This window comes from Danio aesculapii, chromosome 16 (assembly GCF_903798145.1).
Source record: "Danio aesculapii chromosome 16, fDanAes4.1, whole genome shotgun sequence".
NCBI lineage: Eukaryota > Metazoa > Chordata > Actinopteri > Cypriniformes > Danionidae > Danio > Danio aesculapii.
Genome location: NC_079450.1, coordinates 8,259,658 through 8,282,271, shown reverse-complemented (window position 1 = coordinate 8,282,271; position 22,614 = coordinate 8,259,658). Strand labels below are relative to the sequence as shown.

Genomic DNA, 22,614 nt, shown 5'->3' with positions numbered 1-22,614 from the left:
GTAGCTCTGTTAGCGCTTTGGGACTGAGACAAGCAAATTACAAATAAAATGTATTATTATTATTACTGTACTCAAATGGCCACCACAGTCTCCAGAGCTCAATCCAATAGAGCACCTTTGGGATGTGGTGGAATGGGAGATTTGAATCATGGATGTGCAGCCGACAAATATGCAGCAACTGTGTGATGCTATCATGTCAATGTGGACCAAAATCTGAGGAATATTTCCAGTACCTTGTTGAATCAATGCCAAAGGATTAAGGCAGTTCTGAAGGCAAAAGGGGGTCCAACTCGGTACTAGTAAGGTGTACCTAATAAAGTGGCCAGTGAGTATATTTATTTATTAAAAAAATAATAATAATTAATAAATTAAAAAAACATAATACATTATAGCCTATAAACACATAAGTCCAAAATTGTTCATACCCCTGGCAAATAGTGACTTAGTTACTTTTATTCAACCAGCAAGTTTTTTGTTTTGTTTTTTTATACAGGAAATGATAGGCTTTTCCAAAAGATAAGATGCACAAGAGGCATAGTGAAAAAACATTCTTATTAACAATCAAAAAGCACAAGTATATAATTATTAGAAACATTGCCCAGCATTGATCATTACCACAGTGCCCCTTAAACCTCAAAGAAAAAAAATAATAATATCACTATGACTCTAATATTACTATCACAGATTAGAGTGTACAGATTACTATTATGGACTCTTCAAATAATACCTTTGTGCAAAGCAAAAGTATCAACAACAAAACAAAATTTTTACATCAGAATTTGCTAGGGGTATTAATAATTTCTGGCTTGACTATGTATGTATGTATGTATGTATGTATGTATGCATGTATGTATGTATGTATGCATGTATGCATGTATGTATGTATGCATGTATGCATGTATGCATGTATGTATGCACGTATGCATGTATGCATGTATGTATGTATAAGCAAAGTCCATATAAGTGTATTCAAATGGTTAAAACAGAAAATACGCAATATTTTAGTACCACTTTAGGAGCGTTTGCAGTTTTTGTAACTGCAAGTCAAAATGACAACAAAAAAATTAAAATCCCCAAAATTAAGCAAAACCTGAATTTATAACACAAAAGAGAATAATGTTTCAGTAAATTAGTCGTGTCATTTATTTCATTCATATGTCATTTCAAGAAAAAAAACGAACTTTCAATATATTTTCCCTTTTTCCTCTGTGTTTTCCATTTAATTGTTTTAAGTTTGAGTAGTTTGTCTTTAGAGTTGTTTTTATTTCAGCTGCCTATGTTGGTCTGCTGAAAACTTCCTTTACACATATCTGAAAGATTTATTTCATATGATTACAGCTGAACCACTTTAAATCACCCTGATCTCCGCTCTGTCGACCTCTGATGTTGAAAATTCAACTCTACCATTTAACAAAGTGACTTTCACTGACATTAGTCATTTGAATTAATATGATGAAAAAGAAATAATAGAAAGTCTGTAAAAAACAGAAAATGTACTGGCAGTTCATTACAAAGTTTTTGTAGAGTCATATTGTCTGGGCTGGTGTTGTATATAAATCACTTTAAATTATTAAAAATTCTTCAAACTTTTTAAAATTAACAGTTGTTGAAAGAAAGGTAAAGTCTCAATGCAATTTAAAAGCATAAAATAAATACGATACATTTTAATAAAAACATGAATCAATAGAGAAAACTGCTAATTAACAGAGATTTACATTGTAGGATCTTAATTTTTTTTCAGAAGACAAATAAAAGTCTCACGGGATTGGAACGATATGAGAGTAATTAAAGGAATAGTTAATTGTTTGGTTGAACTATCCCTTAAAATAATATTAACTAATTAATTATACATTTAATGAAAATAAAAATCAACACTTCGATAGGCTGTGTGGCCTGAAGGCAACATTGTACCACAGGATTAAACATTTGAGCTCAAACCAAAGTTTCCTCAGTAGGTGTCAGATGTGCTAAAGAAAAGGTCTAAAACTGCAAGGCTTTCTTTCTCTGCAGCCCATGCAGAGCGATGTGAGCAGATTTTTATTTAGCCTTTAATATATCAGCTTGCATTATTGATGGGTTTAAAGGGGGCACGATTAAATATAAAGAACGGCCGTGTGGCAGTCGAGCAGTGAACCGTGTGTGGAATAAAGGCCAGAGTAATACTGGGCACATCCTTCACCTAACATTGACCAGACACACTTTACATTTATGCATTTGACAGACTCTTTGCTCATATGACGCATTCAAGCCGTTCATTTTTCAAGTTTGCGTATCAAACGCTTGACCAAACGTCACGCTCTGACAGCTACCGGAACACCAACAAACAAGACATTATTATAATCCTCCGGATGAAGGGATATTAGCATCATACTGTAACTGAAACCAACAAGAATCATGATTTATGAGATGTCTGATCTGACAGACCTATGATTGGTTAAAAAAGGCAATAAAAAGTACAGCAGAGCATGAAGTACCGCCTTAAATGCTCAATATGTCATTGAAAATATAAACTGCTGATAAATGTGTCAATTTAAATACATTTTCCAGTCACACATTGTTGAAGCGACATTGTTGAGAGGAATAAAAACTACATTGCACTGGTGTGCAGGTCATGTTGTGATGCTGATGCTTTACTGCTATTAACTCATCCATTGTCCTTGTGTTAAAATAATTAATTAATTAACTGTAAACTACGATCAGAAAGAATCTGCAAACATTTATTGCCATTTCTGTGTAGAATTTTGTAATATATATATATATATATATATATATATATATATATATATATATATATATATATATATATATATATATATATTTAAATATCTGCAGATTTAAGCAAAATCATTTTTTAAGACCATTAACTAAAACTTCAAGTATTAAATAAGGTTAATACTTTTTAAACAGAGGTTTACAATGCAAAACCAATATGTCCAAATTTCTAATCAGCCAATCACATGGCAGCAACACAATGCATGTAGGCACGTAGACATGGTCAAGAAGTACAAACTGAGCATCAGAAAGGGGAAGAAAGGTGACTTAAGTGACTTTGACCATGGTGTGGTTGTTGGTGCTAGACGGGCTGGTCTGAGTATTTCAGAAACTGCTGATCTACTGGGATTTTAACGCATAATCATCTCTAGGGTTTACAGAGAATGGTCTGAAAAAGAGAAAATATCCAGTGAGTGACAGTTCTGTGGGCGCAAATGCCTTGTTGATGCCAGAGGTCAGAGGAGAATGGCCAGACTGGTTCCAGCTGATAGAAAGGTAACAGTAACTCAAATAACCACTCGTTACAACTGAGGTCTGCAGAAGAGCATCTCTGAACACGCAACACATCCAACCTTGTGGCGGATGGGCTACAGCAGCAGAAGACCACACCGGGTGCCACTCCTGTCAGCTAAGAACAGGAAACTGAGGACACAATTTGCACAGGCTCACCAAAATTGGACAAAAGAAGATTGAAAAAACGTTGCCTGATCTGATGAGTCTCGATTTCTGCTGCAACATTCGGATGGTAGTGTCAGAATTTGTCATCAACAACGTGAAAGCATGGATTCTGCCTTGTATCAACGGTTCAGGCTGGTGTAATGCTGTGTGGGGATATTTTCTTTGCACACTTTGGGCCTACTAGTACCAATTGAGCAATGTGTCAGAAATAATTAACATTAACAAATTAAGATTCGCATCTCGGAAGCGCAGCAACTGCATGATGCTATCATGTCAACACGGGGGAGAGAAAAAAAATAAAAAAATAGAGGAATATTTTCCATTACATTATTGAATCTATGCCATGAGGAATTTAGGCAGATTTTAAGGCAAAAGGGGGTTACGAAATTAGTCTGCCTCGACCCAACTTCTACTTCATTTCACAAGTGTGCTCTATGCTCTTTTCTCAACAAAGCGCTTAATTATCACAGAGAGGCGAGTTCCTCCAGTTTAAGTATTTAAATAATGCCTTTGGAGTGATAATTCACTTCTTGGTAGCATGAGCCATCAAGAACCATCTGCTGACCAAAAGGAATTCTATTTAACCTCATTCATCATAACAGTTGGTAATCCCACTTGAAAGTCTACCAAAGATCTGGGAACGGAACAGTATCACTTTTATTGTTATTCTTAGCAAAACCTTATTAACATATTCAGCAGGTCTATAACGAAAGGTCTGGGATTGCCATTCCTAATTTACATTCAGAGAAAACCTATTAACATATTAAGCGGGAAGAAACAGTATACAATTTTTAAACGAAGGATGATCGGGATTCATTCCCACTCCACTGAATCCGAAGTGCTTTCTCCACTTTGTTACTACTATTCTGGAATTTTTCCCTTCAAGACATCCTCATCTTTTTTTCTTACAGGGTCCGACCTGGTACTAGTAAGGTGTACCTAATAAAGTGGCCGGTGAGGGTATATCATTTAATAGGTCAAGTAAAAGACAGGAACTACTATTGTTTTGATTATTGCTGGACTGTTAAATCACAGTCCTATTGCAGGCCATCAATGGAGGGAAAACTCTGATGTTATTATACGTGTTACATTCTAAACATCTTTAATTGTGTTCTGAGGATCAACTAAAGACTTAAACACATGTTTCAGACCTGTGAATAATTAACAGAATTTTAATATTTGGCTGAACTATCAGTATCATACCAATCTTCCTGCATATTTTAACATCCAGATGGCTGAACGTGCTGCTGTGGGTTAATAACAGAGCAGTGCCAGAGAGAAACTGCAGAGCTTTTTTGCAATTTCTGTGCAGAGTGTTATATAAAACAATATTATAAAATTGGTAGATTTATGTGGACTGTATAGAAGCTGAAATCCTAACATTTATGTTTGAAAGTTTACAGTCAAGTGTACAATCAAAATCCAATTAGAAGCACATGTCTGGTAATAAAAGCTACATCAGGTCTCCTAACAAACAAGAATAAAGTGTCAGTACATCTTACTAGTCTATTAAAAATATATATAAATAAAATCTTTGTATTAAAATACAATATATGATCAATCAATCAACCTTTATTTACATAGCACCTTACAACAACCAAGGTTGACCAAAGTGCTTTAGACCAGTGTTTTTCCCAAAGTGGGGGTCTCAGGACAATGACAGGGGGTCGCTTAGTAATTTCTAATGGTTTAATAAAATCTAATTGACTTTTCGAATGACCATATTGTATCCATAAACTACAGAAGATAAAATAGTCGTTTTTAATAGTAAAAAACAACATGCGAATGAAAAGCTATCAGCCTTTCAATTATTATTATTTTTGCATAGGACTGTGTTTACGTTAGAGTAACAACACAGCAATAGCGTCAGCTGTGGCAGACTGATTTTATAGCAGCAGGTTAAACTGACACCTTTATGGCAATCAAATACATTAAAAATAAATACAGGAGGACACAACTAAACATTGAGAATGATCTCTGAGTGGCGGTCTCCAAAATCAAACCAAGAATAGGCTTGTGCAGAAAACATTGTGCCCACCAGTCTCATTAGCTGAGGTTAACATTAAACAAATTAATAAATGACTATTAAAATGATATCCTTGTTAAGACTGTTGCACTTTGTGTTGTCAATATGCTCGTGTTTATATTTGTATATTTAAAACCCCTTCTGAGGAATTTGGGGGTCACAAGTCGCTGGCATTGTTATTTTAGGGTTTTTGCTGCTTGTTCAAACCACTTATCTGAAATGAGGTGAATCAACAATTCTTGAGGGTTTTCTGGGGGACAGCTTTTTTGGGGGACAGGTTTTACGTTCAATCTACTTGCATTTGTAAAAACTAATAAGAACTTAACTCCATGTTGTGCCAACACAAATTTACAGTGTCCACTCAAAAACAGATTTGCTGCTTGATCAAACTACTTATTTGAATTGAGTTGAAACAGCATAATTCTTGAGGTTTTTGGAGACAACTTAATTGCTTTATGTTCAATCCACTTAAATTTATTAAAACAATTACATTAACCTAATCGATTTGTGTTGGAACAACATGAAGGAATTGTGTGGAACCCACTATTTTTTACAGTGTAGTAAACATATCTGAAAACTTTCATATTGAGTAGAACTTACTAAACATCAAAATATATTCCAGTTTATTCTTATAATTGGGTATGGAGCAATGTAACGGTGAGAAATATCATTTTTTTTAACTATCTCGTCTCCGCATCTGCATATTTTATCATTCAGACATCTGAAAGCGCTGCTGTGGGTTCTTAAAGTACAAATAAAATCAAAGTTAACCATATTGATTTAGTGTTAGCTCACATTGCTAGTTTTGTGGTGAACAATTCATCTGTGCATGTCATTAAGAAAAAAATAATAATAATTCACAGATTAGGTCCGTCTGAGGTTGTGGGCGTGTTCAACAATTAACCACGCCCCCTCCAGCAGTCAGTTTTGACATTAGAAATGGTGAGGAGTCTGTTAGGTTGTAATGACTCTCCTGAAACCACTTTCCTGATCTTTCTGAATGAAATGCCTACTTTACTGCATCCAATCAGCTTGCAGTGCAAAAAACAAGCCACACCCACTGCTCTCATTTAATATTCCGTTTCTCTAGAAACTGCATAACAATAAGAATTTTTTTTAAAAATGGTTGTAGCTTCCAGTTCATGCAGACTTTAATAAAACTCACCATAAATAAGCACCACGGACTCCTCGATGGCGTGCTGGTAGCTGAACTGCGAGTCCAGTAGGGCTCGGCTGACGAAAGAGCCGTAATACGTGGACTGATACCAGCCAACATGGAGATGGTCGATGTTCACATGTCGGAGACTCCTCATCATCTCCATTTGGTATTGAACTGGAAGAGATGAAGAGAGAGAAAATGAGTTTATATCAGCTTTATGAGGAATGATTGTGCTGGGTAAATGAAAGTTTGACATTTCCAGGGCTGTTCATTAGTCAAGGCTAAAAGGCTTCGTGCTGGTGCATCATGGGAGATCATGAAAGAGAGGTGCTGGAGGAACAATGGCTAGGTGGATTCCCAATATTACATCTCATTTATTTGACCAAAAGCACAATACTAATGCAGGAACTTCCCCTAGTGGTTTGATGGATTAGACATTGTATGGTGCCGTTTCTTAATTATGGTGGCTTGAAAAGCCAGCATATTGTTATCTATCAAAACTTCTTCTTCTTCTTCTGAGACTAATTTCTAAGTGTATCTCCTCCTAGGCCTTTCAAGCTACATACTTCAAACTTTCGTCAAACCTTCAAACTGGTCTGACTCGGGTTGCTATATCTTTTCTAACTGACCCGACTTTGGGTTTTCTAAAAAACGACCCAGAAAAATCCCAAAAGTCCCATTGACTTAACATTGGGTCAAACTTTGTGAGCTCATAACTCTGCATCAGACTGTCCTACAGACTTTTAACTGGACTCATTTAACTCAGTCTAGCCAGCAGCCAATAACTGATGACTTTTTAACTTACTAGCCACTCCCTAGCAACCACTTACAACACCCTAGCAACTGTCCCATAGACTTCCATTGTAAGACTCCCATTGACTTAACATTGGATCAACTTTTGTGAGCTCATAACTCTGCATCAGACTGTCCTACAGACTAGAGTCTGGCCTCATTCAACTCAGTCTAGCCAGCAGCCAATCACTGATTACCTTTAAACTTACTAGCCACTCCCTAGCAACCAATTTCAGCACACTAGCAACTGTCCCAGAGACTGTGACTAGCTATTCTAACACACGCTAACAGTTTTAACATCCTACTGACATGCTAATCTTGCTAGAAAGGTGCTAGCAACACGATAGTGACATGCTAGTCATGCTAGTGACATGCTAATTCATGCTAACAACATGCTAATTCATGCTAGAAACAAGCTGATTCATGCTAGAATCATGCTAGTTACATGCTAATTCATGCTAGAATCATGCTAGTAACCTGCTAATTCATGCTAGTAACATGCTGGTAACATGCTAATTCATTCTAGAATCATGCTAACAACATGCTAATTCATGCTAGAATCATGCTAGTTACATGCTAATTCATGCTAGAATCATGCTAGTAACCTGCTAATTCATTCTAGAATCATGCTAACAACATGCTAATTCATGCTAGAATCATGCTAGTTACATGCTAATTCATGCTAGAATCATGCTAGTAACCTGCTAATTCATCCTAGTAACATGCTGGTAACATGCTAATTCATTCTAGAATCATGCTAACAACATGCTAATTCATGCTAGAAACATGCTAGTAACATGCTAATTCATGCTAGTAACATGCTAATTCATGCTAGTAACATGCTAATTCATGCTAGAATCATGCTAATTCATGCTAGAAACATGCTAATTCATGCTAGAATCATGCTAACAACATGCTAATTCATGCAAGAAACATGCTAGTAACATGCTAATTCATGCTAGAACTACGCTAATAACATGCTAATTCATGCTAGAATCATGCTAACAACATGCTAATTCATGCTAGAATCATGCTAATTCATGTTAGGATCATGCTAGTAACATGCTAATTCATGCTAGAAACATGCAAGTAACATGCTAAATGATGCTAGGATCATGCTAGTAAAATGCTAATTCATGTTAGAATCATGCTAGTAACATGATAATTCATGCTAGAATCATGCTAGTAACATGCTAATCCATGCTAGAATCATGCTAGTAACATGCTAATTCATGCTAGGATCATGCTAATAACATGCTAATTCGTGCTAGAATCATGCTAGTAACATGCTAATTCATGCTGGAATTATGCTAGAAACATGCTAGTTCATGCTAGAATCATGCTAACAACATGCTAATTCATGCTAGAAACATGCTAATCCATGCTATAATCATGCTAGTTACATGCTAACTCATGCTAGAATCATGCTAGAATAATGCTAGTTACATGCTAATTCATGCTAGACGCATGCTAATTCATGGTAGAATCATGCTAGTTACATGCTAATTCATGTTAGAATCATGCTAGTTACTGGCTAATTCATGCAAGAATCATGCTAGTAACATGCTAATTCATGCTAGAAACATGCTAGTAACATGCTAATTAATGCTAGAATCATGCTAATTTATGTTAGCAACTGCCTAGCAACCACTCAGAATACTTTAGCAACCGCCTAGCAACAACCCAGAAACATGCTAACATATATGTACTTATCTATGCCGACTGTTTCAAACTTCATAAAAACTGCTTTAGTTATTTACACTTTAAAACGACTTCAAACTTTTAGACTCGGCTTTTCAAGCCACCATAAAGTTTGTCTTCAAACTTTAATATCTAGTTGCCCATTTGTAACTCAATATGTTGCTTTTGGCAAAGGTATGATAAAAAAGTTGATATTGTTGTTAGATATTGCAAGTTGTAGCTGGATATGGGATGAGGTACACTGCATTAATAATACAAAATATACATGTATAACAAAGCAATAAAATAAATAAAAATATAATAAGAATAATCTAAAAATATAAAATTAAATAAAATTAAATAAATTAAATAAAAAAAACATTAAAAATAAATTCATAAAATTTAAAAATAAATTAAAAAATTAAAAATAAAAATCTAAAAATAAACAAAACCTAAAAAGAAAAATAAATACCTAAAAGTAATAAAATAAACAAATAAATGTCTAAAAAAAATAAAAATAAAAATAAAATAAAAACCTTAAATTTTTTATAAAAAATTATCTAAAAATAAATAAAAACCTAAAAATAAATAAAAATCTAAAATTAAAAACCTAAAAATAAATAGAAACCTAAAAATAAATAAAAATCTAAAATTAAAAACCTAAAAATAAATAAAGACCTAAAAAATAAATAAATACCTAAAAAAAAAATATCTAAAAATACCTAAAAATAATAGTTTAATAAATTAATAAATAATAAATACAAAAACACATCTATAACTAAAAACATTTAAATAAATAAAAATATAAAAAAAAGACTAATCTAAAAATACAATTAAATAAAATATAAAATTAAATGCATAAAAACATTTAAAAATTCATAAAAAACTAAAAATAATAAATAAAAATCTAGAAAAGAATACAAATAAACAAAAAATAAACAAATAAAAATAAATAAATAAAAAATAAATAAAAAAACCTAAAAATAAATAAAAATAAATAAACTTTAAAAAAATTTAAAAAATAAACATAAAAATCTAAAAATAAATATAAATTAAAAAAATGAAGAAAAAAAATCTAAAAAGAAAATAACTTAAACCAAAAAATAAACAACAAATGAAAATAAATAAATCTAAAAATAACAACAACAAAAAAAAAAATCGAATAAAAACCTAATTAAATAAAAAATATATAAGAAATAAATAAACAAATAAATTATATAAAAACATCTAAACTCATGCGATAAATGTGCAAGTTATTTTATAGAGATTTAAATTTAACTATTCAACTATCATCCCACTTTTCATGTGTACGACTACACGTCTACTCAAAGAAACTACAGTGATGCACATGCACATATAGCTAATAAACCCCAGCACACCTCAAACAAGTATCTTAATCCAATGCATCTCCATACTAAAATTTCTGTGCATAGTCTCTAAAACAATCCTCCAGTCAGTGCAAGTCTGCTGGCATGATCTGGCACAGGCAGACAGGAGGAAAAGATAGAAGAAGGCCAGCAGATTATGGGGAGAGATGTCAGCATTTCAGAAAGCCGGGTGAAGAGGGGACAGCAGTGAACTTTAACAAGGATTTACACAGGGACAGCTCACTTTCACGTCTGCAGGAAAGAGAGAGAGAACAGATGAATCGCTCTGAACAAACCAGAGACAGACTCCACACCTCCACTCAGATGTAGCTGCTTATAAATAAACCCTACTGGGAGGCAAGCAAACGTGCACTGCGAGCTCCAGGAGAGATGCTAAAAGAGACTGGCTTTCTTTCTGGATGAAGCCGATTCAAATCCATGCGCCGGGGAAAGTCTAATTGCCTGTGCCGGCTTTTTCCAGGCAGTTGCAAGTGTAGGAGAGAGAACTGTGGGGTTGAGGATCCGGATCCTGACATGCTGTCGCTGTTTGGGATTTCAGTCGCACCGGATGAAAGCAAAAGGAAGGATTTGGTATTAGTGATGCTCTGGGCTGGTTTATTCATGGCTGATTATAATTGCAGATTATTTACAAGCAAATTGGTGAATTCTAATACTAATGTCTGACTTTTTTTTCTAGTCTAGCCTTTTTTCTTGTTTTAAAAGGCTATTTGATTTAGGGCTGGACAACAAACTGAAAAAAATCTAAACTGGCTCATTCTTATTGCAGATTATTTACAAACAAATAGGCAAATTCTGATACTAATATCATTTAGGACATATTATTATTATTATTATTATTATTATTATTATTACTACTACAATAATAACAAAAAACAATAATAATAAAATAATAATAATCATCATCATCATCATCATCATCATCATCATGTGATTTATTATTATTGCTATTATAAGTCCAATATATTGTATATTAATATTATTAATAATAACAACAACAACAAAAATAGCAACAAAAACAATAATAATAATTACTATTATTATTCTATTAATATATTATTATTATAAAAATATATTATATTATATATAATAATAACAATAATAATAATAATAAAATATGATTTACAATAATAATAATAATAATAATAATAATAATGATAATGATAATAATAATAATACAATAATAACGGAAACAATCATAAAAATAAAATAATAAAATAATAATTATTATTATTATTTTATTACAATATTACAATTACATAATTAAAGCGGCAACATTTCATGTGATATAACATTCTGATCATAGAGGTGATCGACAAAATGATATTAGTTTAACCAATTCGATTTGTGCTGTAAGACTTGCTACTGAATGCATTGAATCCAGCCGTTCCCGATTGACATTATCATCCTACTCAAATTTAGTGCGAACAAAAATGAAATAAGCTGATTAACGTTATATATCTGTAAAATTGAGTCTGCTGGTCACTACAAATTCATTCGCTCCATGCTGTGCAATTAACAGTTTTACCACGGATTATGACAGCTGGTCAGCAAAATAAAACAGATGATATGCTAACATGCCCAAGTATGATGAGAGTCTGAATATTTGTGCCAGTCTGTCAATATAAAACTGCTTAACACCTTACTATGACGTTATTTTAGTGACAGATGTCTAATAATACTGCTAAAAAAAATTATTTTATTTTATATAAAATAATAATGATTAAATGGTGGAGCTTTGTTCAGTTAGGAATGTTTTGATTGGTGGATTAAAAACTCACTGCAATTGACTAAACAGAATATCCTCTGGAAACAAAAAGGTGTATGAATCGCCTCCTGCCAGGAAGGTCTCAGCACAAATTCAAAGATCTCATACTCAAGTGGGCATTTTCAAATGCACATTCAGTGGTTCATAAACACATCTCACATAATTCCTAAATGCATGAGGAAAGTAATCCAAGAACTTCATATATACATAACTGTGTAAACAATTTAAATGGATTTATGTAAGATGCATATGTGTGAGCATTTGGGAAATAATTAAGCTTTTTACTTTTGAATATATGAATTTTGTTTTGAATTTATGCATTGGAGTTGTGGATTTATACGTTGTGTTTAGAATTTATGAATTGTGCACTTATGAACTATATGAATGTAAATGTTTTATATTTGAGACTGATCTGGCTCCATAAATTTGATGTCATTTTGATGTTTGTTTACTTATGTCACCAGGATGTTTCCTAATTTACATCAAATCTTATACGGTCACTCAATGTATATAACTGCGATGTCCCAAAATGAATTCTGCTTATATTTTCCATTAATATATCTTTTATGCTGAACAGGGAACATTTCATATAATATATTTCAATACATTTTGGTGACATTTAATATGCTTTCCATGCATAAAAAAACTTTTGAAAATTTTATTTGATCCAAACACCAAAATAGGACAATTTGTCTATGACCCATGTATATTCTAGCAAGCAAAACGTACTTGATGTTCTTTCAAATTCAATAGAGTAAGAATTGCACCTTCCCAGTATTATTACACTCAATTTCAAAGGCAAGCAGCCCTTCAGAATCACAAAACAAGATAATCCACAGACACACAATAATTACCCAAGACTGACTGAACGTGTGTGTGTGTGTGTGTGTGTGTGTGTGGACTGGCAAACACTCAACAGGTGTAGCTGAGGCCCTCTTGACCAGCGTCGTGAAACCCAACATCACTACAAGATGCTGTAAATCAAACATCTCCTCCACAGAAACACAATATTTCACCAAACAAACAAAATCTCATCAAATATCAAGAGGATTAGGTCTCAATCAGAGAAAGCATGTGCTTGCGAAGGATAAACTCAAGTCATAAATTGGTGCTGGCCTAAGGTTGGCCGATATTACGAAAATCTCGTGTCACGATACGAGTAATCTCACATCCTGACAAACGATATAGATCACGATTTACTACCATTTTTGTAAATTCAATCAAATAATAGTTATATGTAACAAATGTTTTGTTTTTATTAATTTATATTTATTTAGTGAGCACATGTAAATAAAAAAATACATTTTAATGTACTCAGATACTTGGGTGATCATTTCACTCTTTATTTGAATGTTTAGACTAGAGAGTAATGGATTAATTTATTTGAAAATGAACAAAAGAATAGAAAAAAAGCTTAAATGATAGAAAGAACAATAGAAGAACAAACAGAACAAATGATAGACAAACAGAACGACATAACGAACAAACAATAGACAGGCATAATGAACAAACGACAGACAGAAAGAACTACAAAATAAACGACAGACAGAACTACAAAATAAACAAACGGTAGACCAAACAAACGATGGACCAAACAAACGGTAGACCAAAAAAAGGCAGATTAAACAAACAATGGACCAAACAAACAATGGACCAAACAAACGGTAGACCAAACAAACGGTAGACCAAACAAACAGTAGACCAAACAAACAGTAGACCAAACAAACAGTAGACCAAACAAACAGTAGACCAAACAAACAGTAGACCGAACAAATGATGGACTAAACAAACAATGGACAAACAAACGATGGACCAAACAAACGGCAGACTAAACAAACGGCAGACCAAACAAACAGTGGACCAAACAAACGGTAGACCAAACAAACGGCAGACCAAACAAACAGTGGACCAAACAAACAGTGGACCAAACAAACAATGGACAAACAAACAATGGACCAAACAAACGGCAGACTAAACAAACGGCAGACCAAACAAACGGCAGACCAAACAAACGGTAGACCAAACAAACGGCAGACCAAACAAACAGTGGACCAAACAAACAGTAGACCGAACAAATGATGGACTAAACAAACAATGGACAAACAAACAATGGACCAAACAACCGGCAGACCAAACAACCGGTGTACCAAACAAACGGTAGACCAAACAAACGGTAGACCAAACAAACGGTAGACCAAACAAACGGTAGACCAAACAAACGGTAGACCAAACAAACGATGGACCACATGACAGACAGACAGAACTATTGACAAACAGAACTACAGAACAAAAGACAAAATGATAGAACAAAAGACCAAAAGAATGATACACCAAACAATAGACCAAACCAAAACAAATAGACCAAGCAAACCAAAACGAACAAACGATAGGACAAAACAATAGAATGAACGAACGATGGAAAGACTAACAAAAGATCAAACATACATTAGACCAATCAAATGAAAGACCAATCAAATGATAGACAAGACTGTATAGAACGAACGACAGAAAGACAAAATGATAGAACGAAAGCCTAACAGAATGATATACTGAACGATAGACAGAACGAAAGACAGACCGAACCGAAACAAAGACCAAACAAACTAAAACAAATGATAGATCGAACTACAGAACAAACGATAAAAAGACAAAATGATAGAATGAAAGACCTACAAAATGATAGACAGAACGATAGACAGAAGAACATTAGACCGAACTAAAACAAATAGACCGAACAAATCAAAGCGAACAAATGATAGAAAGACAAAACAGAATAAACAAACAATAGACTGAACAAACAATAGACTGAACTATAGAACGAATGATAGAAAAACAAAACGATAGAACAAATAAACAATAGAACGAACAAACGATAGAACGATAGACAGAATTTTAGAATGAACGAACAATAGAAAGACAAAACGATAAGATGAACAAATGATAGAACAGACAGAATATGATAGACAGACAGAATGATCGATAGACAGACAGACATAAAATCTTATTGTACAGTCCTATGCTGGCTTAGGAAAAAAATAACTCTTAATATTCCTCAAATGAGACAGATACGAGTGTACACGATTCAATCTCATCCACATGGAAAAGCATATGGCTTTAAAACGTACACAACCCAAACAAAGCACAACATTGGCTAGCTTTAAAAGCACAGTCACTTTCTTGCGTTTCTCAGACAGCTTGATAAAAGCATATTAAAGTGGAACTATTCTTCATTTCCGTTACATCCTCCAAGCAGCACTTTGGGCTCTCAGCAGATGATGATATTCCTCTGAGAAGAGCACTTCCACCAATCGTGCGGAACGTGGCGTTGGCAAAACTCTTCTTTTTGCTATTCCACGCCCATCCCAGCCGGCTCCTCTGAAGACAGGTGACTGGCAGACGACGCATCCAGAGATCGGTCCCCGAGCTGCGTGCGTGGAATGAATTCAGTGTTCAAGCATTTGCTTTGGCAAATTTGAGCGTGCCCACCAGGCCTTACAACTAAATTCATCACCGCGAGGTCCTGACAGGCGACGTTGAATATGAATGAGACACGGAGATGTAATTTGTTCCGAAACTCTTGGTTGGCTTCCTCCAAGCGAATGCACGAGGGGGGACGACGTTTTAAAGAACTAAATTGAAGCCAAACAAGCGATTCAAATCTTCAAGCCCGAAAATAAACAGTCTCGCGGCCCCGCTTCTAGTGGAAAGACAGCTCTGCCATAGTAAACAATCCCTACAGTGCTGTAAAGGCTGATGGGTATGAGGCAACATATTCAGACCGAGATGCAATTTGCATTCCCATGGAAGCTTCACAATGACACTTTCTTGATGTGAAACCCTTTAAAAATACCCATGCTAAATGAGGCGAGGATGAGAAGACGTTTACGCGACTTTTACAATGGTCACCAAAGGAAAGGTAAAGAGTGAAACATCGACTTTGTCTCGCAACAATGAGCACAACGGCTGTTACACCTGCACTATTGATTTTTCAGGACAAAAATCCACCAAATAATGTGGGATGCGAGATGGGATGGGAAATATGACCTAAAATTGTTTAATTGAATCGGTTAATTGAGCAGTTCACCTCGCATATGGTTACTGAACGATTTTATTTTCAATTATTTAGTTATTTATTTTTCCACCCTCATTGTGCATTATCATTTGTATGTGGGAAAAAAATTAATTTCAGTTTTAGATGTAAAAAGCTCTTAAAATAGAAACATGTAAGTTGCAGACAAAAAATGTCAACATTTCCATGTCAAAAATGGAAAATAAACAGCAGATCAATGTATATTTTTTAGATTTTATTAATTTATTTTTTGATGTTTTTATGTATTTAAGCAAATGTATATTTTAAATGGTCATGTGAAAAGCATAAAACAACTTGCATGTTTTATAATTTGATATAAAAGGTGCAGTATGTTAGTTTGACACCGAGTGGTAGAACAAGGTATTGCACACCTGGTTCAAAACGCACCCAAGTGCAGGTTGCCAGATTGACGATAGCACTAGGAGCAAGCCTGACTATCGAGCCTAAAGGCTGATTTATGTCATGTTCCAAATAAAAGCAATGACACACGACAGAAGGAATATTTTCCAATTAAAAGGAGTTTTTGTTCGAAACAAACACCTTAAACTCATATTTTAGAAATGGTTTCTGTTTCTTGCAGCTGAAAAGGACAAACTGACAATCACCTCATGTGCTTTTAGTGTTAAATGCTAATAATGGGAGTTTAAATGCCATTTTAGAATACATTTATCACCATACTAGTGACAGCAGCAGCAGATAGTTCACCTCAGATCTTGAAAATAAAATAAGCCGTTTGAAATTTAACTTTAGAACTGTGACTAACCAACACATATCAGTGATTCAGCATCTACATTTAATAATATTAAAGTGGTTTAGTATGTATTAATTAGATTATAAACCTTACCGTTTCATTAGAGTGCAGTAAGTGCGCTATTCTGTGCATCTGAATGGTTGTATTTAACTTTGTCGCATTTCATCTGATGCAAACAGCCCAATAGGTTATCACTGCATATCTTATCACGTAGCATATTGTTAGGACACGGTGTTAAAATGTAACCTGCTCATCTATTGTTTAAGTTCGTAATATTTACAGTTGAAGTCAGAATTATTAGCCCCTCTGTTTATTTTTTCCTCCAATTTCTGTTTAACGGAGATTTTTGCAACATTTTCTAAACAGTTTTCATAACTCATTTCTAATAACTGATTTATTTTATCTTTGCCATGATGACAGTAAATAATATTTGACTAGATATTTTTCAAGACACTTCTATACAGCTTAAAGTGACATTTAAAGGCTTAACTAGGTTAATTAGGTTAACTAGGCAGGTTAATGTATAAAAATGGTTTGTTCAGTAGACTATCGAAAAAATATATAGCGTAAAGGGACTAACAATTTTGAACTTTTTTTTATTAAAAACTGCTTTATTCCAGCTGAAATAAAACAAAGACTTTTTCCCGGAAGAAAAAATATTATCAGACATACTGTGAAAATTTCCTTGCTCTGTTAAACATAATTTGGAAAACATTTAGAAAAGAAAAAATTCAAAGGGGGGCTAGTAATTCTGACTCCAAGTGTATATTATTTCCTAATTAATAACCACCTCATGTGGATCTCTGACTCTGCGTCTCATTTTGGAGGCTGCTACTGTCCACCGGAGGTCACATTTTGGTCACGCATGTTTTGAAAGGCTTTCTGACTGAATAATTGGAATGCGCCATTTTCCACCAAGGCAACCCAGAGTGCTGAAATATAATTGGCTAAACAGGCATTGGGCGGGTTAAATGACCAAAACAAAGAGCGCTCTGGCACAAAACGCACATTTCTTAGCAGAATATCGGACTTCAGCATTGTTTTTCAGATAAACAAGAATGTTCACTTAGCATGTTTCTTAAATATCTGCAAACATTTCAACACGATATTTTTATGCTTTAAAAGAGTCAATAACTTACAGCACCTTTACACAATGCAAAAAATATAACCAATTATTAAAAAATTATATATATATATATATATATATATATATATATATATATATATATATATATATATATATATATATATATATATATATATATATATATATATATATATATATAAATTAAATATGAAAAATAATAACCAACAACAACAAAGAGCAAACATTATTTAAAATTTTAATGGTAAAACTTTGTTCTCACTCACTCGTTCGATTTGCTGAAGCAAAAATGTGGATGGCAGCTGGTGGAGAAATATGCCGTTTATCGGTTTTGGTTTCATTTAATCTCCCAGGAGTAAGCATGCTCTCTTTTGCATTTTGAACAGTGGCATTTTTCTGTGAAAACTCGCTCCCTTGATCAGAGGAAGCTCGAGTTTCATTTAGGTGTTGAAAAGCTGGGATTGCGGAGCGCTGTGTCCTATTGTTGCAGCAGCTAAAGGTTCTCAGTGCGGTGGTATAATTCAAAGTGCAAGCAGCACTTGAGGGTCAAACTCCACCCGACCCAAATTACTTAGCCTCGGTTACGCCACCACAGTAAGGAACATTAATTTGGTGATACAGTGGGCTCTGCTGTCAAGCCTCCAGTCTGAAACACAAGCGAGAGTGGGTGGAAAAGACGTCATTACCTGGACGAGTGCTGACATTTGATTTGTCAGCGACTGTGCCAGAAAATTCTTCCCCTGACGAAATCCGCCATTAGGCCAACGCGGCCCTTCTATGTAGAGTGACACAGGTAATAAGAACTCATGTCAAGCAGGGGGGGGAATAATTTATTTCCTTTTCCAAGGGCCTGATTTCTTAGTGTCAGGGCAACCATGAATTCAGTTTGGCAAACAGGCCCGTCAAACATGAGAGCAATAACTGGCGTCTGGAATTGCACGCTTTCACATCCACCACTTCTCGGGTCATGTACCGCTCGGGCACACATTGTAATTCATCAAGGCTCGGAGTTGCAAATGGATTGCTTATTATTGGCCAGAGCTGATAGACTCAGCCTGTAGGCTAGAAGACATGAAGTATAATGCCAGCGCAATTTCATTCCACTCTTTTCCACACGTCCATTAACAACCTGGCACTACCAAACAGAAGCGGCATACCAAATCAAACATCAAGGGCATGTTTTTGCACCGCAGGTCCATCTGTAATGTGTTCTCGCACGCTTGCAAACACTCACGACACGCATCTGATTTACGACCAATTCACCGTAGTGCAAGAACCAGCTGAGGAGCCGCAGCGAGGCAAGATGTTCCCGATCATGTCAGATAGGAGACTGTAAACATTCGATTGCTTCAACGGTTTGCATGGATGATTGATTGCAGGCACTGCGATTGCAATAACATGTTTAGGTTTTATAATGCTGATCAAGTTCATAAAATGCAAATCAATCGGCACTTTGACACATTCAGCAAAAAAAATTAAAACCTGTGGCTTCTTATAATACACCGAGGTGTTATATACAATTATGCAACAGGAAACCCACACTCCAGACGTGATACTGCATATTTTTGCTGAATCGGGTATCAGTCAGCTGGCACAGATCCAAATCTGATCTTGCGTGTTCGCTTTATTCTAAGTAATTTACAAGCCAGCAAAAGCCACAAAGGTAGCCTATTATTAGGCACTAGAAACTTGTCATGTAGGCCTACTATATCCCAAACGTTCTAAAGCCATTCTATGGTTTAATGTGAAGTAGAGATGAAGATTCCAGTGGTTAAATTCATGTTCACTTTAGAGCTTCCCTCCGCTGCGCCTGTCAATCATTCTTCATTCATTCACAATTCAAGCTGTGTGTCGCATTCATGACAACACGAAAAATAGTTTCATTTTAAATAACATGCGAATGTGTGTCTGGTGTGCCGTGGCGCGACGCTGAGCGGCACTTCTGGTGTGCGACCTGCAGGCAAGTTTGTTATTTTAATTCCAATGGAGACACGCGCACGTGAGGCAACTTGCTAGCACTTTCCAGCTGCACCAAGTTAACATGACAGAGAGCTTCTGTGACCGTGAGAAATGCAAACGGCTGAAGTTTAAGGTAGATGCAATAAAAAGTACATGTCTGCAAACCCACCTAAAATTGCAAAAAATTATTCCGATGAGAGCGATCATGTGGTGAATGTTGATCTTGTGTTGAGCCTAATGAGCCTTGCATCTAAAATAGAGCAAGGGTGTTCCTTTATTGACATCGCTTTGACTCACATGCTGAAAATGCAGGACGTAAAACAAACCGCACTCCTACGTCAAGTTGCGGTCGCTCTGAAAACCGCTCCGATTGGTCCACCGTTTTTATGTTGTTAATTTGAAAAAAAAAAAAAAAAAAAAAGGACTGGGTGTGTTTATATAACCCCAATATGACAGCCTATACACCGTACCTACACACGTCTGTCCAAACAGCTTGAAAAGTAATTTTTTCACCATAGGTAAATAAAACATTACCATTAATAAAATGACTATATTGTAAAAATTTAAATAGATTTTAAAATTGATTTTAAAATTATTAAAATTGATATATTGACAGTTTCAGAGTAGCCTATATTAGGCTAAATAATTTTCTGTAAATGACAATCCATACTGTGCCCATCAGTTAATTTATCAATTAATTTAAATCAACTACTTTGACCACAATGAGCCAGGCTTTACAAACTATTCTCAGCACTTATAGTATTCCCTCAGAATAAAAAACTCAGTCGGAGAGATGAGAACAGAATCTTATTGTGAGAATTTTACAGAGCGGGGCATGTCACGTCTGCACAGCCGGCGCATGAATGAAGTGCTTGATGCATCACTGAGACAGCATGCAGTCCTCAGGTATCTGCAGACAATTCCAAAACAGCAGCACAAAGGGAAAAAATCAGTGTGTTGAGGATCTGTCTAATATATTATTGACAGTCTCTAATTTAAAGTTTCAACTTTCAGGTAGATCTAGTTTGTGTGGGAAGAGCAGGTAATAACCCTCTCTACTCCAGTGTTGCGAATGCAATCTGCTGATCTAACAGACACAGCGCAACATTATTTACAAACAGCAATGAACTCCGTGTTGCAGGTCAAAATGAACCCATTTAATGCAAAACTAAATGCATTTCTCCACTGATTAGTTAAACTAAAAGGAACAATTAGTCGGGTGTATATGCATCCAAAACGGTCGCAATTTCGAGCCCTGCAATTTCAAAATCAAGCAGGTTCAAGTACGTCGTCCAAAATCCAAGCACTTTCCTAACCTCGAAAACACTATTAAAAATCAAGCATTTTCCAGGATTTCCAGCACCTGTACGAACCCTTTGTTATAAAATGCATTAATGATTAATAAAAAAAGGGCCTATTTTTCCACACACACACTTTTGAATGATACACATGCAACATCAGATTTTAATCGGTCCCACCTGGTTGATACCTGATCTGGCAAAAATATGGTTTTAAAGCTGATATCTGATTTGAGTATGGAATCTGCACATCCATAATTTTGTCAAAGTGTTAGTAGTGATTGATTTCCACTTTATGAAATCACCAAGAACCACAGCTTCATATATTTTAAAATCCCTTTAAAAATTTATAAGATGGGAATTTAAAAGTTAAATGACATTCAAAAATATTACTAAAGGATGACATACGGAAGTGGGGTAAATGCATGCCATTGCCTTTTCAACTTTGCAAAATGAAAGTGCAAACCAGAGATTTCATAATATGATTCAAGAAGATGCAAGAAAGATGGACAATTTAATAACCTAAAACTTAACCCATTCATAACAGTGCACAAAACAAATAAACACTACAACCGGCTTCATCTGTAGCTCTGAAATCACACACCCAAAGTTTGATTCCTCGAACCATCATCATAACCCCATCAAAGATTAGACAACATTAAACATGTACACAATGACAACACCTATATACTATATATTTGCAGGTTAACTATGCTTATATATAATAACTTTACCTAGCAGCTAACAGGACTTAACAGTTAAAGTAATCAGGAACTAATAACTTAAAACAATAATTATTGTGAAAAGTACTATACAAATGAACTTGAATTGAATGACATTACAACAATATTTAACCTGGCAAGCAAAAAACAAAGCCTGCAAGGATAATAATCCTAGATTCCAACTTGATTTTCCCCCCCATGAACCTTGAGAATAAGCCAAGACCATACCGAAAGACAATGCCACGGCTCCTTCAGGCCGCAGCAGTGACAATCAAACGGATAGAGGTCTGCATTATGCATGCGTCTCAGCCATCCAAAGCTGCAATTCTCTAATTTGATACGGCTGTACAGCCTGCGTGATGCTACTGCAAAACGACCAATCCGAAACGCCAGCTTTATCCCAAAAAACATTAGGCCAGATGATTCGAA

The 22,614-nt window shown here is 34.9% G+C and overlaps 1 protein-coding gene across 1 annotated transcript in view; it reads right to left on the bottom strand.

The window, feature by feature from the left end:
* The window catches only part of eif3ha (eukaryotic translation initiation factor 3, subunit H, a), a 135,753-nt gene that overhangs the window by 52,934 nt on the left and 60,205 nt on the right, over nucleotides 1–22,614 (bottom strand). Inside the window, exon 3 of the mRNA XM_056475787.1 lies at nucleotides 6,642–6,809. Coding sequence (XP_056331762.1) covers nucleotides 6,642–6,809 — 168 coding nt within the window. The remainder of the gene's footprint in view (nucleotides 1–6,641; nucleotides 6,810–22,614) is intronic.